Here is a 24,202-nt window from a genome sequence, read left to right on the forward strand (position 1 = left end):
ACAATAACTTATATTATACACAACTTTATTATTGCAATAAGACTTTGGCAGCAACATCTTGATGTTTTTAAAAATACTGAAGCGATTACACACATTTACATATATACATTTCCTCAAATTCCTCAAAGGCTTTCCTTACACAGTCTCTGTAGTTTTTAAGGTTAAAACATCACTATTACAGCATATAAAATCTGGATTCATGTCCACCCCCTCCTTGTTTTGTGGGTTTTACTTTTGGGTGCATGCAGATATGACAGCAGTGTATCATGGCAGGAGAGATTTAACTAAGTTTTTTATTCATCAGGATAAATACAACTTAAGTGCCCCAGACTTTGAAATCATCCACTTAAAATACAACATCATAAAGTGCTCTTTTTTTGAAAAAAAAAAGGCAAAAAGTGCAAAAACCAGCGTACCCAGCACCCAGTAACAATTGTGAAAGTAATTGTTGAGCAGGTCATTAGTCTGCTATACCTTAAATATGTTTGTTTCCTGTGCATATTCACCCAGCAGCTTTTGAATCCAGTGTGATTGTAATGTACAGTTTGTAGAAAAATAAAAGTATTCCAAGGGCAAAACACAGTTTCCTTCATCTCGGTGTCAGCCAAGAGCCATTTCGATACATAAAATCACATCATAAAGTCTAATATTGCTGATACATTTTAAATCATGGCTGGCGAGCTCATTATTAATAGAGCTCCCTCTTGTGGTGAACAGTGGTTCAGTCCTTCCACTTCAGTGACAATGATAAAAAAGGAACCAAGAGCAAGACGAGAGGAGATGACTTCACATCTCAAAGTGACGGAAAATGCTTTCGACATAACCCAGTACCCTCTGCCAGTCCGGTCCGTCTGCCTTCAGCATCTCCTCTGCCGTCTGTCCCACAGTGAACATGGAAAGATGGTTATAAGAACAGAAGAACAGAAGGCACGATACAGTGAGCTGTGAGATTTGTAAGTAAATCAAAACTGTACACTAATCTTAAATCTCAAGTTGCATATATTTTATAAAAAATTAGAGGTGTACTGTGCAAAAAGTCTCTCACCAGTATGGCTGTGATTCCCACACTCTCTCCTGTCTTAAAAGCGAGGTCCAAATTTTCCTTCTGTAAAAACGGCATTCATGTCAGAGGCAGCTTTGGTATCAACTCGACTTGCTTGATGGTAAACCTCTGCGCCTTCATGACTATCAATATTTGTGCCTGGGTATCTGATATCGTTTTCTCCCTCTGTCTCGGTAAAAGTTCTTTAAGACATTAAAGCTGTGGTAATGCTCTTTGTAAATAACTGAACCTCCATAAATCTTCCTACGACATGTTTTTGTTTTGAGAATCAGTTTTACCTTGTCTTCTGGGTTGAGGCTGTCATAGGGAATGTGACTCGGTAAATATGTGTGATAAACAGCACAGAACGCCAAACCATCTTCCCAGCTGCTACTGAAGTTGGTGATCTCAATATTCTGTTGTAAAAATACATTTGATGATGAGAAAGTTTGATCTGTAAAATGTATTTTTGTTATCCATCTCAGTAATATCTCAATGATGTTGAAATGCCCCTTTTCTAACCTTATAACCTTGTGTTTGACTTTGGCACCAGCGCAGCAGGGAGTTTCTTCTGGAGCCACCATGACGCCGCAGCAGAGCACTGAAACCATCCTGAGGTCTGGGAGGACAAGACAAAGTTTTCAACCATGAATCAGTTCACTTTCAACTGCAGAAAAAATAACTTATGAAGAAACAGTAATAAAATCACACAGTGAATAGTAAAACCATGTGTAATGAGATTTAAAACAATAATATACTGTAGTCCACGAGATGAAGAGTCATGTAAATTAGTTTAAAGCAAATCTAGACTTAGGAACTGCAAGGAAAAACTTTCTGTAGGTTCAAGTGTGCTAAGATTGTGGCTAGGTTTGAATGTGATTTGATTGTTGATGTTTCAACAAATAAAAAGGAGCTAGTAGTAACTTACTTGATGGAATCCGAGCTTTGGTCCTCATCCTGTTTACCTGCAAGACACAGATACAGCCACAGTCACAAATGTGAACTTATTCAGCTTCCAAAAAGATTATTTGGTGCACTGCAAGATGTAAACTCACCTGTATAAAAGCTGGACCAACTGTCCTGCCGCTGTAAAATGCGGTCCAACCTCCTCCCTTTTGCTGGCGCCTCTTTCTGGAAGAAAGTCATTTATAATTTACATATAACGTACTATAAATACATGTAAATCCTGATAATGTAATAAAAATGTTCAGCAGCAGCTGGTATACCTTGCATAGCGGCAATGTTGTGCTTGTGTTTTTTAAGGTGCCATTTTGACTGAAGGAGTCAGTTGGGAGGGGGAGACGAGATAAACTCCTAAAAGACAAAAATGTGCATGTTTGATAAGATGTTGTTGTAATGTAATGAGGCTGAACTTAAACATAGACTCACCAAGATCTTTCAGAGAGCATCACAATCCTCCTTGGATCTCTCTGTCCACGTTCCTCTTCTTTCCTTTTCTCCAGTGCAGCTAAACTACGAAGGTATCCCTCCGCTACCCCCTTCCCTCTCAGCTGCATGCTCCCTGCTCCATTTGCCTCCTCAGGATCGTGACCTGCACCTTCAGTTTCCACATCTTCATTTGCTTCATTCTCCTGCTTTTCCACATTTTTAGCTTCAGTCTCTTCTTCAGCTTCCTCCATAACTTTGCACATTTCCCTCCCCTGCCCCTCCCCAGAGTCTTGTCTCTCTGTCTGTTTATCACCATCTGTTACGTCTTTCACCCTGCATGCGTTTCTCAGAGCATCCAGCTCGGCTCGCTCCTGCTGCTGCTGCTGCTGCAGGGCGAGTTCAGTTAGCTTGCTGCAGACGTCTGTGTGCTCAGCTCTCAGACTCTCCAGCTCTCTGTCGCTCTCCCGCTGTCTGCCGAGGGCCTGGGCAAGCTGCTCCTCCACGGCCCTGTGGCTCTCCTGGAGTAAACCCAGAGCCTGCTCCGCCTCGACCCGCAGCCGGTCGGCCACAGACACCGCGACCTGCAGGTCACTTTGGAACTGATGCCACTCCAACCTCTCCGTCTGTGGAGGAGAAAAGAAAGAGCGCCAAATGGAAAGGAGAAAGACCGCTATATGAATTTAAAAGATCATATTCCTCAAAGGTGTCGTTTGGAGTCATGGATAATACTGATGCTTCTAATGTCTTACTTAAGGCACAAGCAAGTAATCAATATTTTCTCAGCATAACCTGGGTTATTTTAATAAGTATGCCGCAGTGATGTCACATGACATTATAATCAGACCAAAAATGCAAAGTAAACTGAATTGAACTAGACTTTTTTCACAATTTCGTTAATTTTCAGACACAAAAACTATTTGTTTGTGTGTCCTTTGTCTTCAACGTTGTCAAAATCAAGTTTATATTGCACAGGAAAGAAATGTGAGGTTCAAGAAATTTCGAGGGCCTGAGGGTGAAGCTGCCATGTGGCGTGAAGCAACAACTCACCCTCAGTGTCTCCTTCAGTGTGTCCACCTCCTCAACCAGCTCATCTCTCTCTGTTATCAACCGCCTGAGCAGCTCTGACAAACAAGACAAACAAAAACAGAACAAGTATGAGAGAAAGTAAAGGCTGACAGCTATAATCAGTATATCAATTGCTACTTACAGATGAGCAACATACAGCACCATTTCATAACAGGTTTAACAATGTAACAGAAAGCTCACATTAGCAAAGGAGGCGTGGGCAGGGACAGGCTTAGCAGGTTTGTTTTTGAACCACTGATTTCGTGTTAGTGATTTCGGTTGCTTCTGATTTTGCGGGTGAGTCATACCAGACACCCATAAAACTGTAAAATGCAAGGACTTGTATATAATTTCATCAGTGTGTCAATCACCATTGTGTCATCCCATTCTGTGATAGATAGCGACTTAAAAGACATTTATTTAAATGAAAATATTCAAGATCGCCGCTTTAAAACATGGAGAAGATTTCCTCCTTCAGCAGATGAGTGAGAAAACAACCTTTTACTGTCAAACTCCACGTTAATCTGCAAAGTGAAGCTCAAACACCAAAGTGTAGTAACAATAACCAAAAACACATTATGGAGTGTAGAGAGACTTTAAGTAAATCCAAAGAATTTAAAGTCACATTTTTAAGCATGGTACCAGTAACCAAGTTACTGGTAACTTACATTTCACTCACTTACATTTACTTTAAGTAGGAGCAGGAGACAAACAGTGCTGCTTTTGCAATTTAACTTTCCATAAAAGTGCCTTTAAAGAAGCAAAAGAAAACAATGAAGATGAGGGCCTACCGACAGCTCCTGTTGTAACATCAGTGCTGGGCGTCAGGCGTACTGAGGCCCTGTAGTGCTCCATCAGACTGAGTAAAACCAGGGATATCTCCTCTCCAACTCTGTCTGCTGCAGCCTGCGGCTCCAGCCCGCTGTCTCTCTCCTGCCAGCTCTGCTCTGAAGGTGATCCTCTGGATGGAGGCAGAGACGCTGGGCTGACCACTGCTTTCCTGTGTCTCCCTGCTGCATTGCTCACATTTGTCTCTGAGGGGCTGATGCTGTCTACACTAATCACGGCCCATTCTGTGGGAGCAGAAGGTTTCTGTGTCCAGTCTCCGACTGGAGTGGCGGTGGAGGGGGTGGTGCTGTCAGTCGGTGATGGCGTCTGTGCCTTATTAGTGGAAGCTGCGGAGGATAAGGCCATGGCAGTCAGCTCTGCCTCTGAGGGTGTGGTAGGAGGCGTGTGGAAGAAATCTAAAGGAGAACCTGAGAGGGGGAAAAATGTAAAACAGAAGAGGAGCAAAAGAAAGAGAAAGGCATAGAGGTGAAAGAGAAAATTACCACAGTTCTGAGCTTTAAAATAATCTAATATAAGTTGAAAAATGTGCTGAATGCAAAGCCCCCCTCTTCCTTCCCTCGATGCAGATGCAAGCACTCAGTGTCCACTCCCTTATTTACTGTCCTGGGCTGACTGATGCAGCAAAAAGCCTCTCCTGCCAATGTCTTGGCTGGCGTGCGCACGCACACACACACACGCACGGGTACACACACACCCCATGTGGCAATCCAGGAAGAGAGGCAATTTTATCCTGATCTACTATCTAACAGCTGCTCTCACTGCTACCACCAAGAGATTACATCCATCATCAGTTTTCTACATACATTTTCAGAAATTTAGAGTAATGTTGCTGCATTATTATCAAGTTTGACTTGGTTTCTAGATAGCAATACATCCTATAAAGCTTCACCTGTCATTGACAACTAATGTTCGAGCTATGTGGTTTCTGTACGATGCTGATAGTATCCTCTTCATGGTGTGCACTGATTAACTCATGCAGACTTCGGCAGGCTACAGGGATCTAAACCTGCTTTGACTCAGATCTTTTCATACTTCCTCTCCTCGTCCTTGTGTTGTACTGCAGGATTCTGCAGCCTCATCATTTCCCCGGCAGCAGCATTATGTAGTCTGTTCAGCTACAGCAGAGGAGCTATTCTCATCTTCCAGTTTGAGCCCACCTCCTGCATACTGACAGCTGAGAGATGAAAGCCAGGAGCAGCATTTCAAACAGCTGTAAGTGAGAATTAACCAGAGCAAGCGGCCGACTGAATGTCTTCAGTTCGAAAACAAGACATGTAATGCTGCACAGGGCAAACTCACACATTAGCCAAATGACAGCTGGGCTGTGATGCTTTGAACTGAATGACACTGGTGGCACAAGAGAGAGGCTAAAAGATCTGACATTTCTGAAACCCACTTCAGTGAAATACAGTTCTGAATCATCACTTCCTATGTGCCAAGAACTGTTTCATACAGTACCTCACACCAGAATTTCATTCAGAAAAACTGGGTAAATCTACAGAGAATCACTCAATGAAGCATTTTGCCTTCCTCATATATAAATAGCAGTGTTTCCTTTATAAAGGTGCAGAATTCATTTCATAACATGCTGTCTGCTGCCTCAGTGCGCTTTGGATAAACAAAATGATGTGATAAATTGTATTTGTCTTTGCATGTAATGAAAAAGAAAATCACTGCATTCACCACTGCTGTTCAAAAGTTTCAGTTGATGCTTCCTCACCCTAAATGTTCCTGTTACTCTTCCTCATTACAAAAGAATTAAAACTTCAGAGGACTTATCTTTTGATCTTAGTGCAAGAGCCAGTTCATTGTCACTTGGAATTACACATAATGAGACACAAAAAAAGTAGATCAGTTCAAGATTGAGAGAAGAGAAAACTGGGCATGTACCGCGCAGCAACATAAGAGCAGTATTTTCAATCACCTGTACTTTGAAAAGAGTTTTTAAAAAGCTATAAAAGAAAAAATAATTCAATCATCACAATTCAAGACACTTGTTTGTGTTGCTGTGATACCTGTAGGGCCATGGCTGTCTTTGCCAGCATGGTTACCCATTATCCAGCAGGGGTGGATGTCTTGACAGGCTATCCCAGTGTCCTTCACTGTCTCCTCTGATTTGTGAAGCCAACTGCTGTCTGGACAGGGGGGGGGGGGTACATATAAATCTTTCATAAGTATGACCCACTGCTGAACTTTTGCTCAGCAGAACAAAAGGAGTGCAACGTGTCAAGAAAAGATCCTCACAGGGAATCTTTAGTGAGTTCCTGGATACCACAATGGGCCAATTATTTATATCTTTAAATTAAAAACAAACTGCAGCACAAAAATCACTAAGTCAGTTGTTTCAGGGCCTTAAGTTTTCACTGGGTTGCTTACAACAGCTGCCTGATTTCTATAAGTCCTCCTAAAAAATGAAGAGCTGAATGTTATACAGATGTAACATATACCTGGCATGAAGTAACATACATGTGTGGTGTCTTAAAAAAGAGCCGCAGACATGTTAAAATCACAACATCCTTTCTAAAAAGGTGCAGACACCTTCCCCCGCAGTGCTGTGGGGTTATATCATTTCTAACACATGGCCGACTCTCGACTGTGAATAATCATCCAAACTCCATTAAATAATCTAGTGATTTAAGGTTGCCATGGTTATAAATTAGACCCGTACATTAAAAGCCATAAATAAGCTTAGTAAGATATTGGTAGTATGTGCACACAAATTTGGCATGCCGATGATTTCTCATGATGCACTGAAATTTCACAATAATTAAATTTCTACCACTGAGTCATACACCTGACTGCAGCCACCGCAGGGGAGTATTAAGGAGTGGGCCAACAGGAGAACTAACTATACAATCTAAACTGTTATCAAATCAATGTGTAGGTTGGTGACTTGCAAGCCGTATTAAAGAAGACCTCCAGTTAATATGTAAAATGTTTCGAAATTTGACATGCTAAATATTACTGTTTTCAACGAGCCAGGCAACTTTAAACTGCCCGTTTGGTGAATGAAGTTTGGAATCAAGTTATTTATTTATTTATTTTTACAAAAAGAACTATCCCTATGGGAGGCAAGTGATGTTTTTGTGAAATGAAAAAATGTTTCGGCTAAGACATACATTGAATCTAATTGCACACACACTGCGCACATCGTTACCCTCCAGTTTCATTCAACCTACCTGCTCAGTCTGCCAGCTGGATGCCTTCCAGTTTGGTTCCGAGCTTGTCCAAGGGGTTTCTTCTCCGCGTCTCTAGACTTCCTCGCCGGGGGGGTTTCTGCGTCCAGTCTCCCAAATTCACCGGAGGACACGGTTCGAATTACTGACAATCATTTTTCTCCGATATCCCATATTCACCACACAGCAACAGAGAGGCAGCCACCAGCTATAACTTGAGTCCAATTCCTGATAATACCCAACTCTGCTTCTCCTTTAAATCCAATGCGACAAAAAGCGAAGAACGAGACAGAAACAAACCGGTTGCGCAGCAGCTGCACGTTGTATCAACGACATGACTGTCATTAATGGCGTTATTGAGAGCAGTGTCTGAAAATGTTTACACAAAGTCACCATTTAAATGCCCAGGTACTGTGTAGTCTGTTGAAGAAAATGCCGAGAGAGCGAGCGGTGGAAAAGGAGCGCGAGGAAAGCAGTTCAACCAGGTGGAGGATAATTAACTTTAGTTAAATGCAGGTGTGCTTGGAAGCTTACTTGTCATAGCTTCACACGGTCTGAAGGTATGTTAAGAATTAGTGTAGCCAACATTCTGACACATAGCATATTTCAGCTACAACAAAAAGGTACGAAAACAGCCCCAGGCAAGAACAAAGGCGTCTGATTAATAATGAATGCATTTGTGTTATTCGCTTGAACAGGTTTCAGTATAATCGAACTCCAAACCAATAAAATCATACATGAAAATCATGACAGCTTGGCTCTTACAGTTGAGTACTATTAAACACAATTCAAAGGAAATTATCCACATTACAGACGAGACAAGACAGAAGTCAGAAGTGGTGGAAAAATGTTCATTTTAAGTAAAACTAGCAATACCACACTGTAAACATACTCAATTACATGGTGTAATTGGCCAAAGTGGTAGTAATGTTGACTATTTCATAGTTTGATGCTTAAATCTTTAAGGCATAATATTTTATAAACTGATAATATTGTTAGTATTTAAAATCTTAATCTGAAAAGGTACTACTAACTATACCTGAGAGATAAACGTGGTGGAGTAAAAAGTATAATATTTGCCTCTGAAATGTAGTGGAGTAGAATTATGAAGTAGCATAAAATGTAAATACTCAAGTTAAGTATAAGTACCTTATGGTTGTATTACAGTATAGTAGCTAAGTAAATGCACTCGCGTTACTCTCCATGGCCATGTTATAGTCTGACAAATGAAACATGACTACAAACAAATGAAAAATGCTGCAGTGAAAAAGACCGAAAATGAATCATTTCATATGCAGTGCATTGCATCAGTTGATATGTGTGTTGGTGTGTGTGTTCAGTTGAATTCAAAATGACAGAAACAGAAGAGAGAGCTCAGTGGGAAGAAACTGGAATTAATTGTTTTAGGACCACCGATGGAGCCGGTTAATCTGTGGTTAAGTATTTCAGAACCACGGAGAGCGGCAGAGTGAGATCAGATTGCTATGCATTATTCTTATGTAGTTTGTAATTTGAATGTAGATCACTGTAGAGTTAAATGTTCCAGGACCATGGACAGGGCACAGTGAAAAAGAAATCTGGCGCCCTCTGCTGTCCAAATTCGATACTGCCAGGAATTATAATAATAAAAAACAATATTTAGATTTATTCATAAATTGGTCAAAATTCCATGTTATTGATAAATGAAGTGGATTTTGTAACAAACATCCTGACTTCCTGTCCTGTGCTTGGTCTGTGCTTGTGGGAATTCAAAATGGAGCACGTATGAGCATTCTTCCAAACTCTGACACTATTCTCTACAGGGAGTTGTGTCACTGGGTTTTATTATATTGCCTTACATACAGTAGATAAGACACCTGAAGAAACCACTTAAAAATTTTTGGAAAAGGATGACTTCAAAGATCACAAGTTCATGTTAGTTTTGTAAGCTTTAATGTACAACATGGATTCTGCAGTTTTTCAGTGCATGCTACACTGTCTCATATTTTTTAAATTTGTTTCTTTTACCTCCCAGACAGATCAACCCAAACCAAAACACCTCAATTTAACTAAAATGCACAGATCTGTGACAGTGTGTGTGTGCGTTTTATTGTTGACAAGGTTATATTATCATTGTTTTGTAAGTTAGTGCGGACTGATTTGCACAGTGTATAATCTATTTGTCTCTGCAGTGTGAGCAAAGGTTTAGAGATACAGGCACTTTTCAGCTTCTGGCTGTTTTATGCAATGTACCCACATGATTTCTCAGTGACCTTACCCCTCACTGCAAAATCAGTTTCTTAGCAATCAATCTCACCATGTTTCTTCCCACTCACTTTATACCTAAAGCCTGAGGCACTTCTACAGTCATTTTCTCCATCTAAAAAAATAAACTGACAAACTACACTTAATAATAACTTAGTTTTATTACCGATGTTAAGACTGGGGATGGGGGGGGGGGTTAAAGTGAAGGAGGAACTTAATGGGTCTTTGGCTTTGGCTGATCTCTTACTCCAGATGGGTGCAAGTAAAAGACAAGCAGAGAGGTAGGCTACAGTAGAGAATATAGGTGAGGATTGACCCTGAAGGTGCAGTTCAGGTGTGACTCTCCTTTGAATCTCAGTTAGCACTTTTTAAGGAAATATGTGCTGAGCTTGTACTTTGCCAGTACACTGCTGTAAACCCCCCCACCCCACCCCCCCAGGAGCTGTCCAGTGACAAAGCAGTCTACCTCCACCAGCCTGTCATGAAGCTCTGATGAAGTAAAGTGCCTTTCCCAGGAGCACTTCAACAGCAGCCCCTGAAGGACTGAACAGAACAGTGTTTATCATCCACATCCCCTAAACAGAAAGTTATTCCAGTAAGATTTTCACAAGTGCATTTGCAATTGTTTTAATAATCTGGCTGCACAGATAAAGTCAATTTCTAAGAATGTTTCTTTATTTAAATGTTTTCTCTTAACTGAATTGTATTTTATTCTTTAACATTTTTGATTTGATTTACTTTTTCATTCCTTGTTTACTACAAAGCCCTTGTTTTTGAATTATTAGGGAAAATGAGACAAACTGACAGGGTAAAGGATATAAAAAGTTTTTTCTCTGTGTGTTTTTCAGTTAAGCCCATACATGCAGCTCTGAAGTGAACCAACTTTGGTACAGCAATATATATAGTCACTTTTACAAACTAGATAAAGAACTTTTTCAATTCTACTTTTTCTGTTTCCTTTTTTCATCGAAAGCCACGTCCATCCAACCACACATAACTGCACCATGTGTACATAACAAATGTAAATTATTATATCATCATTATAGTGTCATTTATTATCCAAATTTCGAATAGCTTTCAAAGCATCGACAAAAAAGAGTGCTTTAACTTTACAACACTTTTTTTCTGGTAAAGTTTGTATTTACAAGTTGCGTGTTATGTTATTTCTGTTTGATTATATCAATACAAGTATGCTCCTGTAGGTGCAGACTTTGTAAAAATGGCGTCTGATATAGGCTGCCTTTATAAGCGGAGCTGTGCTATCAATGACCACAACAACACCAGTGCATTATAAGCCATCTCCAAAGAATGAAGTCTACAGCTGCACGAGGACTTGCGTTGGACAAGAAAACACATACAAGCCGCCTTCATCATGGGAAACTACGGCCGCTCTGCTGCAGATGTTTCCAGCGAGCAAGGCAATGAACATGTTCACGGATGCAAGGGGACATGATCGCCTTTCACTTGTTTATCACCCGTATACTATCGAAGAAGAAGTGACCTTCTCTGAGGCGGAAGATGTCAGCGCTGAAAAAGGTAGGAAGGAAGACGCGCAGTGTCGTGTTTGTGCATGAACCGAGCCTGCAGCTGCTGTTATTGTTGTTAATGGATATAATCTCAAACGCACCTACATGAGGTTTTTGATGGAGGCTTGCATTTGAACCAGCTGAAGCCAGTGCATCGCACCTGGCCGTGCAGAGGCAAAGTGTAAATTTCAGAAGCCGCCAGAAGTTGTGCCCAGCATGAATGAGTCACTCACTGACTGATTATTCACTTGTCGTTGTCTTTCCTGCAACTATCTATCAACAGCACTGAGTGATGCATGGTGTGTGTGTGTGTGTGTGTGTGGGTGGGTGAGGTGTTGAGTGACTGTAGTGAGTACATGTGTTTGGATATGGAGGGAGGGTGAAATTTTGTGTGTGTGGATGGGGGTGAGGGTGTGAATGGGGGTGGTGGGGTGTCATTGTGAATGGAGGTGACCCACAGCTTCTTCCCTCAAGTTTCTTCTGTCTGTAAATGCCCACGTTTCCATTGTGCTGCTCCCCTCTATTCAGTCAATGTGTGTGTGTGTTTGTGCCTGGAGTGACTCAGCTGTATTGTACTTTATCTGTCATCCATCTTTTCATCTGTCACAGGTGTTACCATGGCTACTACAGACTCACTGCTGTCTTTTCTTTGAGAAGGACTCAGGTAAGAGGTGGTAGGGGTGGCTGTGTCAAACATAATGAGGGGATGTCATTACATGCTGCATAATGGCTTTATAGTAGCAGGGATCTTAAGGAATGACATTGTGGCAGCGTGGAGTTTTTATAACATGTAGGCTCGGACCATGTTGGCCTGAGGACCATGAAGGATGGGGATGTTCAATATTTTTTTGTATCATCAAAAAATCCCATAAGAAGACAACATTTATTGTACTAAGTTTCGTCTGTGAAGCCAAAGTCTGCTATATCATATTCCTATGTTGTAAGAAAACGGCACATCAAGAAGTCACATCTTACACTAGTCCTTAATGTTATATTCTGTATTAAGAGCTATCAAACTAATATGATCCAATTTGCACACTTCTCTACATATTAGCAAAATGTTATATAATAGTAATACTAAATATAAACATAATCTTTGCATCTTCCACCAATAATTCACTGTTCAGAATACACATAAAACTATACTATGATTTTTAAAGATACAAAACAAAACATTGAAAATATGAGCAATAAATCAAATACCAATCCGTACTTAACTGGCTCTCACTGTTGTTTTAGGGCAAATGTTTTAGGAAGTCACTGAGCATTAAGATTAATCTATATAGGTATGACCCATTTTAAAATTTGCGTCTTTCATAGAAATCGATACGTTTGTGACGGAGAGCCACTGACATGGTAATAATGTATTTAGAGACGGACTAACACATTGTTTGTTTTAGTCTTTTCGTTGGATTTGTTGACAATAAGAAATATATGAAATAATGCTTTAATGTGTTTCAAACTGTAGCTTAAACCTGCATTCATAAATTTTTGTTATTTTTGGCCACTTCGTGTCAGCGCAGCAAGCTGTAAACGCAATGTTGATATATTGTTACCTTATAAAGATCATAAGGCAAATGTGTTAGCTGAAATTTGTTTATTTACACATTCATCAGACACAGAGCCACATTAGAATTCATTTGGAGCGGTGTCTCTGACCATCTAATGGATTAAGTCCAGTATCTCCCCCTTTTGGCTCCTTTTAGTTTTGCTTTGCTCCAACTCCTGCAGCTCCGTTCAGTTATACTATATTATACTACATTCACCAGCGGCGTCATTTGGTGCTGTGCAGAAAGTGCACAGTGGGTCTATCAGAGCATTTTCAATGTAAACCACTGCTGGTTGAGGGTACGACGCTGCGGGTACTAAGGCTCAACGTCGCTGATGAAAGTGGTAAGACTGAACCAAAACAGTAAAGTTGCAGGCAAGAAAACCAAAACAATGCGCTGAAAGACAGAAAAACACTCCGTAGATTTGAGGAGAAGTGCAGAGTCGAGTGATAATTTTCTGTGAGTTCTCTATGAGCAACACCTTTCGCATTACATGTATCGATTTGATCCATTGTTCATTTAAAAATATTATAATAAATATAAGTGGAGCTTTAAACCACAATGCAGTCCCGTTGTTAGCACTGTCCCCTTATAGCAACATAGATCGATTTCTGCTTCCTGTTATTTTTGCTGAGCATATTTATATGGTACATATGATATGACTGACAGATGACCTCTTCAGAAAGTTCCCTACTATCTGTCAAGTGCATAGGCAGGTAAAGACAGTGAATCAACCTCAGATAGTCTGGTGGAGGTGTTGGCTGTTGCAATGTGTGAAGAATTTGAGCACAGAGCATAAAGGAGATAGTCATTAATTAGTTAAACTCTGCAGGACTCCTCCGCTCAGCAGAGGTCAGAGCACAGAGAACCATCCAAGGAAAAAGCACTGCAGGGGTCTGCTGCCTTTCTCTTGGCATTTTTTGGGCATCGCAGTTGATCAAATACTGGCTCGCATCAGCACAAACCTCAAATACTATCACTATCTCTGTGATGCTTTTGAAGCCAAGGTCCAAGATGAAATCATGACAGTGTAATCTTAAGTTTTAATTTTGTGAATTTTAATGTTAAAGTTTATAAATACCACGGAGTGAAACGAAAGCCTTCTAATGATTTCAATGACACGTGAATGGAGTTTGGAGAATATATTTTGTTGGTTTATAATTAGCCAATGAACATTTTGAGGTCAGGTTTGATTATTTTACACTGACTCTTTACCTTTTTGTTCTACTCATTAATACCTCAGGTCGATTTTGCACTTTTAGCCCGCCAGCACTAATTGTTAGCTGGTAGTTGCAGTGTTGCTCTAAATCTTAACACCATCTTGAGACAAAGACTGTTGGATGTCAAATTTGACATCAGTGATCATATGTGGTCATCACATCCTGAAAATGTCTTTTTAAGCATTACAAATGAGCTGACAGTGGAGTTCCAGCCCCACCACGTATCAGAGATTATCTGTGAGTTAATCATGTGTAGGGTCCTACTGTGATTTTACAGGCTTTGTCAGCACGAAGGCTCCTGATGAAATGAATGTGGGTACGGGAACATCTTTACTTGTTTGATGTGCATAACCTAAAGAACTGTTACAAGTTTTTTTTCTTTATCAGCCATCCGCAAAACTTGCTGTTGATCATACCTTACTCATCATTTTCTCAAGGTTGAGGCACAATGTTAATGACTGTGCAGACCGAATCATTTTAAGGAATGGAAAGCAAGCAGGACAAGTAGCAGAAGCAGTGATGCTGTTTACAATTATTATTATTATTATTTTTTTTGTGTATGAGCTTAAGCTTTAAGAATGAGCACAATGAGCTTTTCAAATGTGTTCATATGGTTTTTAATCTGGGATGTGATTTTATCACAAATGTGTAACTCTTTGATATTTCCAGCTCAGTCTTACACCACTAGGTGGGACTGTTTACTTTGATAACATACCCAGCTGCTGCTATCACATACAGATGGGTGACAAATTAAAGGAAAAACCTGAATAAATGAGTGGAGCAACATAATGAATGCAGATGCTCTCACACAGGCGCACAGTGCTTCATGAACATCTAATCATGCTCTGTAGCAGGTATAAAATGCTGAGAAGGCCCAGTTGATTCTAAGTTTTTGTCAAGATGGCAAGAGGAAAAGATCGAAGTGACCTTTGAGTTGGGGCACGAATGGCAGGAGCCTCAGTCACAAAGACTGCTCAACTGGCCAGTGTTTCAAAAGGACCATTGGTGGGCAGCGCACATTTGATGACTGTGATCGCACATTTATAAATGCATGAGTTCAGTGGTGCAAAAAACATAGGCACTGCTCTACAGAGAAGTGGCAAAAAATGATATGGTCAGAAGAATCTCTCTTCACCATATTTTCAACAAGTGGGCGAGGTCATGTGTGGTGTACACCAAGAGAACAGGTATAGACCTGAATGCTTGACCCCTACAGTGAGGTGATCCAGTGGCTCTGTTATGCTGTGGGGGCCATTTTGCTAAATTAAACTGTTTGTCAAACCATAAGAAGGCTGCATTCAGTATTTTAATTGCATTTGGCAATAATGACTTGCTGTGCACATTTGTGATGGCTCCTACTCGTCTGTAATGGCTCCCTGAGGGGAAAAGCTCACAGTGTAGGATAACTCGGGAGAGCTTTGTTCTGTACATCTTCCCTAAGTTTAACTAATCTAGATCTTAGTGTTCACAATGCGCTAGCAAAGTGAGATCCTTTTTTATTTGAGATTGCGCAGTCTGGAATGGAAGCACAGGTCTTGTAAGAGATTCAAAGATGGCACCTTATTTCAAAACTTTAAAATGTACCTGGGACTGAACCCTACTGGAACACCAAACGATATAAACTCTATTCAGCAAGTAGTAGTGCAATGATAGAAAAGCAGCAGTTCTTTAAGGTGTTGGTTGCTGGTTTGAGAGACTATGGAGAACATTTGAGACATTAGCTTTAAGTACAGAGTTTCAAGAAAACGATATTTGTGCCTTGGGGAATGCCTGGTCTTCACAGTCCAGGTCCTGCAGCATTATCATCACACTTAATGACTCCCACAAGTCAAGAATTCAAAGCATTACAGAGCCATCATGACTGTTTAACTGTTGGAGGACTGTGGGTTGAAAACATTTGTCTCTCTCTGAACATTCACCTGCACAGATGAAGTGTAGACAACAGGACAAATAAATGACTCATCATACAATATTACTTTTTCCAGTTATCAAAGCCTCTAGGTGTCAGCTCTTAGGATATACAAAGTTTTACATCTTTGTCTTTTTGTTCCCATGCCCTTATTTAAGCTGCCTTTCTTTTCTATTTGCATCAGCTATTGCTGATATGTCTTTTTCATCAAGAGAAAGAACACTCATATGTCTCTTGAGTGGCACTTCTACTCCTTCAGAATACCAATAAGTCTCACGTTAGGCCTCAAATCAATATGATCCTTTCCAAATCTGTACATATACCACTCTCAGATTGTCTTTCAGACTTAGAAGCTCTGCGGTGCTGTAGGACAGAGAGGAGGCTGATGAAGGAGGGAGGACGTGAGGAGAATGTGAGGGCGTTCAGGCTAGGAGATCAAGTGTTCTACTAGATGGTGGAATTTGTGGTTCTAGTTTGGACGGGAGGTTGTCTCGGGACTTCGAAAGGTAGAGAATCTGATCAAATCTCATGTTGTAATTTGCTTGGATCCGCTGCAGTGGATTTACCTGAAGTGGAACTCCTTGGCATGCTTCAGTTGTCCAGCTTTGTTTAACTTTCTCTAAGGGTTGTATGCCATTTAAACGCCTGCACATGGTTTGAGGAACGTGTCTGATCTCGGTGACGTCAACAGGGTCCTGACAAGACCAGGAAGCAACTCCCTCCCTTTCGGTTGGAGGAGTGATGTCATCGCAAGGAGAGCGTGAGGTTGGCTGAGGCTTTATTGAGCTTGACGTTTTATTACCAAGACCACCAGACATATGACTACATGCACCACTCATTGTGAGGACACAGAGAAGGAAAACTGAGTGCCAAAGAACATGGCAACACGTTTGTGACTCGTTATAAACCCCTTGAGAGGGAAAAGGAGTGTGAGGCAAAGGCATAAAGACAGAGAAATGCATTTTGAAACCCAGAGGGGAAGAGGGACAGCATGAGTGTGCATGCTGATGGGGATAGGAGCGCGTGGAGCCACAGAGCTGCAGAATCCTGAATCCAGCAGATGGAGACTCCGTGTCCTTGTTTTGCGGTGATCTGTGGGAGCAACATGCAGCTCGCGCTGCTGCCTCGCACTGCTGCAGTGGAGGAGTAAATGCGGAGCTCAACACTGCTCCAGGTGATCCACAGCAGCCCAGCCCGGCAGACTGCTCCCTCCTCAGCCTTCCCTCTCCTCCTCCTCCTCCTCCTTCTCCTCCTTCTCCTCCTCCACCTCCTCCTCCTCCTCCACCTCCACCTCCTCTTCCTCCTCTGTCAGTGCTCCATTCCTCTGAGGGCTTTGAAAAAAATAACAAGAAAGGAACAGAAAAAGAGAGGAGAAATCCTGCTTTCCCCCTCCATTCTCAGATGTGAAACACCTCTGCATGACTGTCCACTGCTTCCCTGTCATCGTGTGAAGACGCGCCGCATATGTGCTCCAATGTCTCCGGAACATAGACTCGCTGCAAGGTAAGAAGACTCACCCAGAACATCGTTTCTAATCTTGGCAGTTTTTCTGTTTTTTCTCAAGAGCTATTCAGTAGAACTGTTACAGGCTTGTGTGTGTGGATGTGTGTGTGTGAATTTAACAGGTAGATGAGAAGTTGCCACAGCAGATTAGGTAATTGGTATTCCTCGCAATGGTTCAAAATCAAAAGCTCTCAGAGACAGATCTTTGTAGGATGTGCCAAATACATCTGTCTTCAGTTTTGGAGGAAAAGCACCTATTCTCCCCTTCAATCACAGAGATCCGTGCAGGTGTGTGTGTGTGTGTGTGTGTGTGTGTGTGTGTGTGTGTGTGTGTGTGTGTGTTCATATGTATGTGTGTGTAACAGAATCCGGCAGGGTGGGAGGGATTGCTCCTCAGCCAGGCTTCTTGATGGGTAACAAGGGGATTTTCATCTTGACAGTGTGGCCAAACAGCTCTCCATCGATCTTCTTATGGACAGAAATGTCGGCTAAATTTCAGGCTTTAAATAACTGACAGACAGTCTTCTTTAATGGTACCAATAGTTAATCATTATGTAATCATTTCTATTGAGTCAGCTTTACTGTTAGAGAAAAGAAAAACCTTTTCCTGCCAATTGCTATATGTGTCTTCATGCCTTATTTGTCATAGACAGAAGGAATTCAAGATGAAGAGTGTAAAGAAAGGGGGCGATAAGGATAACAACAGCGAATAGATGTGGATTGGGGGACTGGTGGTGGTGGTGGTTGGGGGTGTAGGAGAACTTACTCCATCACTCTCTGGTTTGGGAAACCTGCTGGCCAACAGCTGAACAGTGCGATTCCTCTCAAATCATTCAATCTTTCAGTCACATGTTAGCTCTGACACTGAAAAGCCTGAACCTGTAAGTGACCTAATGAGGGTTCATCACTTTCACCTTCTACACGCACGCACGCACGTGCATGCACGCACACACACACACCCTTCCCAATGCCATAATAAGAGATGGAGTCTAGCTAGTGCTGCAGCAATATCCAAATCCTGCATTCTGCCGTTTGACAGTGCTTCAGGGCTTCTCTATGTGTGTGTATTGAAACACACACACACACACACACACACACACACACACACACACGTTTAGCCTCTGTATTTATAACCGATTATGAAAAAAAAAAAGAACCAACCAACATTTAGCTAAAAATCTGTGTGCATCTGCACTCATTCATGTTTGCATAGAGATCACATAGCACATAGCATTGTAGGGTATTGTATTAAAAAAATAACTTTTTTTTGTTTGTTTTTTACACTGTGATATGCAGCAGGGGACTGACAGGTAGTCTTTATAACTGGCAGCATTAATCCTTGTGTCTTGACACACGCAGGCGCACACTCACAAACTGTAAATACAGCATTTGCCCTTGCAACAAGCTCCATCTCCTAACACAGTGTACAGAGTGAGCTAAAGGCACGCCTATATGCATACATACACACACACATTCAGATGGCTGTGTGGACTGAATCAGGCTGCTTTCATGTGTAGCAAGGTGTCTGGATGAGGTGATCATTTGTCATGTGTGGGATTGGAATGCAGAGAGGAATCTCAAGAGGAGCTGAGTCTCCTCACAGCTCCCAGTTGTATTTTCACTGCTCTGATTCTCAAGCAGATACACTAGCATCCTGAAACGCCTCATTTGTCTGGTTCCCTGTAAAAAGCTCAAAGCTCCCAACAAGAATAAGAGCGGAAAGCCCCACCAGCAGCCCCTAGAGGCCGCAGTGTTTATTACACAAAACGGTACGGAAATGTTGAACGGGATGAAGGAAACAATAAAGATACAGACTAAGGGCATGGGTATTCTCATTCAGAACTAGTTCTTAGGACATGCTGTTCGACCAGTCAAATTATAGCTGCTCAAAACAGCAACACTTGAAGACGGGGTGAAAACCTGGAGAAGCGATACAGTTTGAATGTGGCGATAACGGTGCACATTTTCAGATGGTCTCTCCTTGAAGAAATTCATACTGCTACACTCGGCTACACCCACGAAAAGAGACAGAAATAACTGTGTCAAGAATGAATAAAGAAAGTCAGAGAGAAAAGTTCAAACCCAGACTCCTTTCTCACCTCCACACCAATCACAGCGTGAAGTGGGTGCTGAATGGTGGATCGTCATTTTCAGACAGAAAATCATCATACAGAGTACCAGGAGTTTGACCGGCTCTGATGGAGTAGACTGGCCTCTTTACTGTTACGGTGGTTAACGGAATAGTTTGACATTATGAGAAATGCTCTTAGTTAGATGGATACGACTGCAGGTGGAGCCAGCAGCAAGTTAGCTTAGCTTAGCTTACAGACTGGAAACAAGTGTAAAAACGTTGCCATTTTACTGGGGGGTTATGTGCTAGACTATTTCTTGGCCATGACTAGTTACATCCTGGAGTCTCTGCTGGTTGCCTGGCAACACCTCTGTTTTTGAACGGATTAAACAAACAAGATATAATGTGTTAAATAGTGAGCTTCAGATGTGCTGATAAATGGATTTTGTTAGAAAAAGGTAGCTGTTTCCCCTGTTCCCAGTCCTGATGATTAGAGGTGAGACAAGAGATCAATCTTCTCATCAAAATCTTCACAATAAAGTGCATAAGCTTCCCAAAATTGTGAACTATTCCTTTAAAAAATGAAGGGGACACTTGAGGAAATGACAATCGGGTCACCAACTTTAAAAGGGATAAACCCTTTTAAACCCTTTTAAGTTGATAAATGTGGTAATCAAATTCATCGAACTCTGCCTGTTGCAGTATAAGATATCCTGTATGTGGAGGACAGCAGAATAAGAAAGGTAAAATGAGCAAAAAACGTTAAGATTCATCCTCTGGAGGCCATCAATATCTACAGGAAATTTCAAGGAAATTTAACAATGAAATTCTGAGATTGATATCCAAACCCAATGTGGAAATCCGGCCACTAGTTGTTGAGTTCTGGCCTGAATAGTTAGACCGGCAGACGGATGGTTCGACCAACATGCAAGCTAATGGTCAGGTCCTGCTGCCAGTGGGTCGATACTAGTTTTGACAGCTGACACATGACAGGTGATTTGACAGTGGATCAGTTTCAGAGAGATGAAACATTTCCTGCATGTTCCGTGTGTCCTATTACGGAATGGGCGAATCAGTCATTTGACACAGTGTATAAAATGACTAATTTGTTTATCTACCCTCTTAGTTTTACTCACAGAGTGTGTGTGTTTGGTTTTGGGATTAGAGCAGTGGTACATGTGGCTGTTGATGGCATCTTTTCTCTTTGTTTTGCTGTGGGGTTTAGAGGTCAGGACGGAATGATTAATCAGCCATTAACTGATGAGCTGATTCATTGCCGGGTGCAGCACAGGACAACAATAGAAATACCAGTGAATTCTGTTACATTTAAAGTGATAACACACAATCATTTACATGTATCTTCTACCTTGTTTTATTCATGAAGGTTGACTGTCATAGCTGTGGTGTTTCTCACCCATCAGGCTTGAATTTCCGATCGTGGATCTCTTTTCTTCATCTGCACAGGGTAACCACAGAATCTGGTTTTGTGTTAGTCCCCAAAGCACTGCAAATAAAATTGGCAATTTATTACTGTATTCCGACTCCTGAGCTGCACAAACCTGCACTTCCCTCCTTGGCTAAATGATTTCAACACTGTAAATGAATTTTTTCTATAACAGTTGGGGAAAAGTTGGGGTGTTGATGACAACCACCACCACAGGGAATGTCATGTTTCCGGGATCCAGCAATTAACTTAAGTTTTAATGAGGATTGGGGTTTTCCTTTCTTTGTACCTTGTCTACTGAGATCTGAAACTGTCACAACTTCACATCTTTTCTCTTTCTTGTCACAGTCGTGCTTCTTGCTAGTGACACCATGGTATTTTCTCCCACTTCATGTTGTTTTCTACAATACAGAAGGTAAAAACTGACAGATATTTTATTCAGCACTTTTGTTGAATACAATGCTGGATCATTGCTTTTGACTTGCAGATCGAATCAAAAATAAACACCGTGGGCTGTGGTAGCCGTGTTTTAAGATAAAATATTTCTTAACTGTCCTAGCAGCTGATATACACCCTCACTTGTCAGTTTATTAGGAACACCTAGCTAAAACTGATGCGGTGTAATCCAACAGTCCTGCGATACAGTAAACCCTCCTTCATGAAGGTTATAATGTTTACTTTTTGTTGAAACCCTGTTAAAGAGGTGCTGATTTGTGTGATCATTCTTGATTTGAATGGGGTGGACAAAATAATAGGAACACTTGCAAACAAAGTTGTGAACACAGACACCACAGATTACATTCTCCAAAATCATACAGTTGAATCAACACCTCTCTAAAACAGTTTTCAACAAAAACCTTCATGTAGGATTCATTGCCGGACTGTTGTATTAGACTGCCTTAGTTTTAGCTGGGTGTTCCTAATAAACTGCCAACTGAGTGTATTAATGGTTGAAGATGAAAAGAGAACAGGAAATACCAGTGTATGAAATACCAATCATATTAACAGTTTACAGTGCACACCTGCATATCTCCTCTGCATAGCTCACAGTTTTCACATCCCACACAGATCTTCTTTCCCTCACGGTAAAGTTGCAAATTTGGAAACTACTCTTTGTACTTAAGTGTTAAAGCTGATGATTATTTTCACTCATTTTCACTTTTCAGTTAATTACCAGATCACTTCCTCAATTCATGACTAATCATTTGGTCGATAAAATGTAAGTATATTGGTAAAAAATTTAAAAGAGCCCAAGATATCATATCGAAATGTCTTGTTTTGTCCAATTCATTCAAAAAACTTTACTTACAATGATATAAAACAAATCCTCACATCTGAGGAGCTGGAACCACAGGATATTTGGCATTTTTGCCTCAAAAGTGACTCAATCAGATGTCTTATCTTTACTCAGCATTATGTTTCATCTTATCCACTGTATATCATCATTCTTCTATCGCTGCAGTGACCGTAGAAACCCCCACAGGGATCATTAAAGTTTCATTTTGGCTCTCTTATCTTAATGTTTCCTGGGCACCTGATATTCAGTCCTGTATGGAAATAACCAGAATCCTAGTTCCCAGTTCTAATCCCCTCCGAGTGGTGCTGAGTACAATACCATGTTAGGTAGTGAGAGAAGCTGTGTGGGTGTATGAGTGAGTAGAAGAGTGAATATGAGTTTGAATATAGAGAGCATTGAGAGGAGTGAGCTGGATATTGGCAACAGAGAGCACGACTGATGCAGTTTATTGTTTTGCACTGAGAACTGGAAACATGTACTCTCTTGGCCTCTTTTTACCCGAGTAGATAACTATGAATGAGACACATCTCAGGAGTCGTTGAATGTATTGGAGGATATTCGAGTCAGAAATGGTAGCACGCACATCAAAATCAATATGGTATAGGTGCAGGACAAGAATCAGTTGCATCGTGTGATCCCCTAATTGTAGGTGGAGCTGTCAGTTTTTGTTAATACAGACAACCTGTTTTTTGTTTGCATGGATATTTGACCTATTTGAAGACCTTGCACCTCAAAACATTGCATTAATAAAATCTGGTGATCTTGGAAGTTTCAGTGTGCTTCTCCTTTTCCTAAAGATATATATTTACCGTATGGTGGGACATGATGTCGATATAAAAGAAAGCAGTGATAGGATTAATGCTTGGTCCCACATAATGTATGTAAGGGAGTGCTGTTGAGTGTCGTCAGCAGATCTGCGGCTCAACCTTGAATTTCTCTCTGCACTGTTAATTTCATGGCTAATGCAAGCTCTCTCTTTGTCATTAAATATCAGCTGAAAAACACTCTGAGTTAAAGGCTTCTCTGCACTACACCACATCTTGTAGCACATGACCCACAGTGAGAGCCACTTTGACCCACTCTTGAGCTTTTAGTTCTGTGGGATTTTGAAGCAGCATCAACCGGAATCTCTTGCAGCAAGTTTATTTGAATTGAATCCCATGCCTTGGAGAATTAGTTTTTATCTATTTTTATCAGTGCATCATCAGCAAGTTAGATCTGACTCAATAATGATGTCCACTTTCTATACGAACTGTCAGTCACTGTACAAAATACAGAAGGTAAAATGGTAAATGTGAGGTGCCTGCAGGAAAATCAATGATGAGCTACGATGAGACTGCATCAGCGTGCATGAAAATCATACAATCTACATTGATCAGCCTGCGGAGAGAATCTCTATCCCTAACCCAAGTCCAATAAGCTAGTTGGAGTGTATTGACTACTTCGAGCATGAGGAAACCCCTCATCCAGGTGTGTGTATGTGTGTGTGTGTGTGTTTTTTTCTCTGTAAAACAGCTATTGCAATTAATAATGGAATCAACCGCCTGGTGTGTGGTGTGGTTTGGCTTCCCTAATGAGGACTGGATTCATCCTCAGTGTCTGACAGTGCGCTGAGCAGGATATGCTGCTCTCCAGCCTGTTTCCATGGAGATACTCAGGAGCTGTAGCGTTCCCCCACGCCCCCCCCCACTCCACGAACATACACACACACACACACACACACACTTCTGCTGTACATTCCTCCAAACAGTGCTGCTTCATAAGAGGGATCTGGGCCAGGGTGTGCAAGTGTGTGTGCGGGATATAATGGTGTGTTAGCAAGCACACAAGCATGTATGGTGCCATTGACGGATACGCATATGCTATTGTGGTGGTTTTAAGCTCTACGGCAGTGAATGTGCAAGTGTGTGTGTGTCT

At 41.2% G+C, this 24,202-nt stretch overlaps 2 protein-coding genes and 1 long non-coding RNA gene across 8 annotated transcripts in view; 1 reads left to right on the forward strand and 2 right to left on the reverse strand.

Annotated features, from left to right (window-relative positions):
- Nucleotides 1-8: 8 nt before the first annotated feature.
- On the reverse strand, nucleotides 9-8,122 carry LOC130160684 (cytospin-A-like). 2 transcript variants are annotated; one of them, XM_056363349.1, is made up of 12 exons: nucleotides 7,525-8,122; nucleotides 6,361-6,476; nucleotides 4,288-4,752; nucleotides 3,479-3,552; nucleotides 2,432-3,054; nucleotides 2,269-2,356; nucleotides 2,098-2,173; nucleotides 1,971-2,007; nucleotides 1,565-1,661; nucleotides 1,342-1,458; nucleotides 1,046-1,105; nucleotides 9-876 (listed from the first exon to the last, which is right to left on the reverse strand). In XM_056363349.1, exons 2-12 carry the CDS (start codon nucleotides 6,398-6,400, stop codon nucleotides 787-789), a joined length of 1,767 nt encoding a protein of 588 aa, XP_056219324.1. In that variant the 5' UTR covers nucleotides 6,401-6,476; nucleotides 7,525-8,122; the 3' UTR covers nucleotides 9-786. The 2 variants fall into 2 exon arrangements, with proteins under 2 accessions (XP_056219324.1, XP_056219323.1); XM_056363348.1 differs by having other exon boundaries at nucleotides 6,361-6,480; nucleotides 7,525-8,121.
- A 7,867-nt stretch (nucleotides 8,123-15,989) lies between these two features.
- Nucleotides 15,990-24,202, forward strand: part of LOC130187558 (disks large-associated protein 2-like) — a 95,110-nt gene continuing 86,897 nt past the window's right edge. For all 4 annotated transcript variants that reach the window (XM_056405262.1, XM_056405264.1, XM_056405265.1 and 1 more), the window contains exon 1: nucleotides 15,990-17,473. The gene's annotated coding sequence lies outside the window, so the exon portion shown is untranslated. The remainder of the gene's footprint in view (nucleotides 17,474-24,202) is intronic.
- Nucleotides 20,899-24,202, reverse strand: part of LOC130187560 (uncharacterized) — a 69,545-nt gene continuing 66,241 nt past the window's right edge. For both annotated transcript variants that reach the window (XR_008830475.1, XR_008830474.1), the window contains exon 4: nucleotides 20,899-21,048. This is a non-coding gene — a long non-coding RNA (uncharacterized LOC130187560). The remainder of the gene's footprint in view (nucleotides 21,049-24,202) is intronic.

This window comes from Seriola aureovittata, chromosome 19 (assembly GCF_021018895.1).
Source record: "Seriola aureovittata isolate HTS-2021-v1 ecotype China chromosome 19, ASM2101889v1, whole genome shotgun sequence".
Taxonomy (NCBI): domain Eukaryota; kingdom Metazoa; phylum Chordata; class Actinopteri; order Carangiformes; family Carangidae; genus Seriola; species Seriola aureovittata.

Bases quoted from the DNA above. Each gene is read 5' to 3' on its own strand.
- LOC130160684 (XM_056363349.1), bottom strand. From the start codon at position 6,400: ATGGGTAACCATGCTGGCAAAGACAGCCATGGCCCTACAG. The intron at 2,174-2,268 runs GTATACCAGCTG...ACTTTCTTCCAG, and splicing joins CAACATTGCCGCTATGCAAG to AAAGAGGCGCCAGCAAAAGG. The intron at 2,008-2,097 runs GTGAGTTTACAT...TGTGTCTTGCAG, and splicing joins TTGGTCCAGCTTTTATACAG to GTAAACAGGATGAGGACCAA.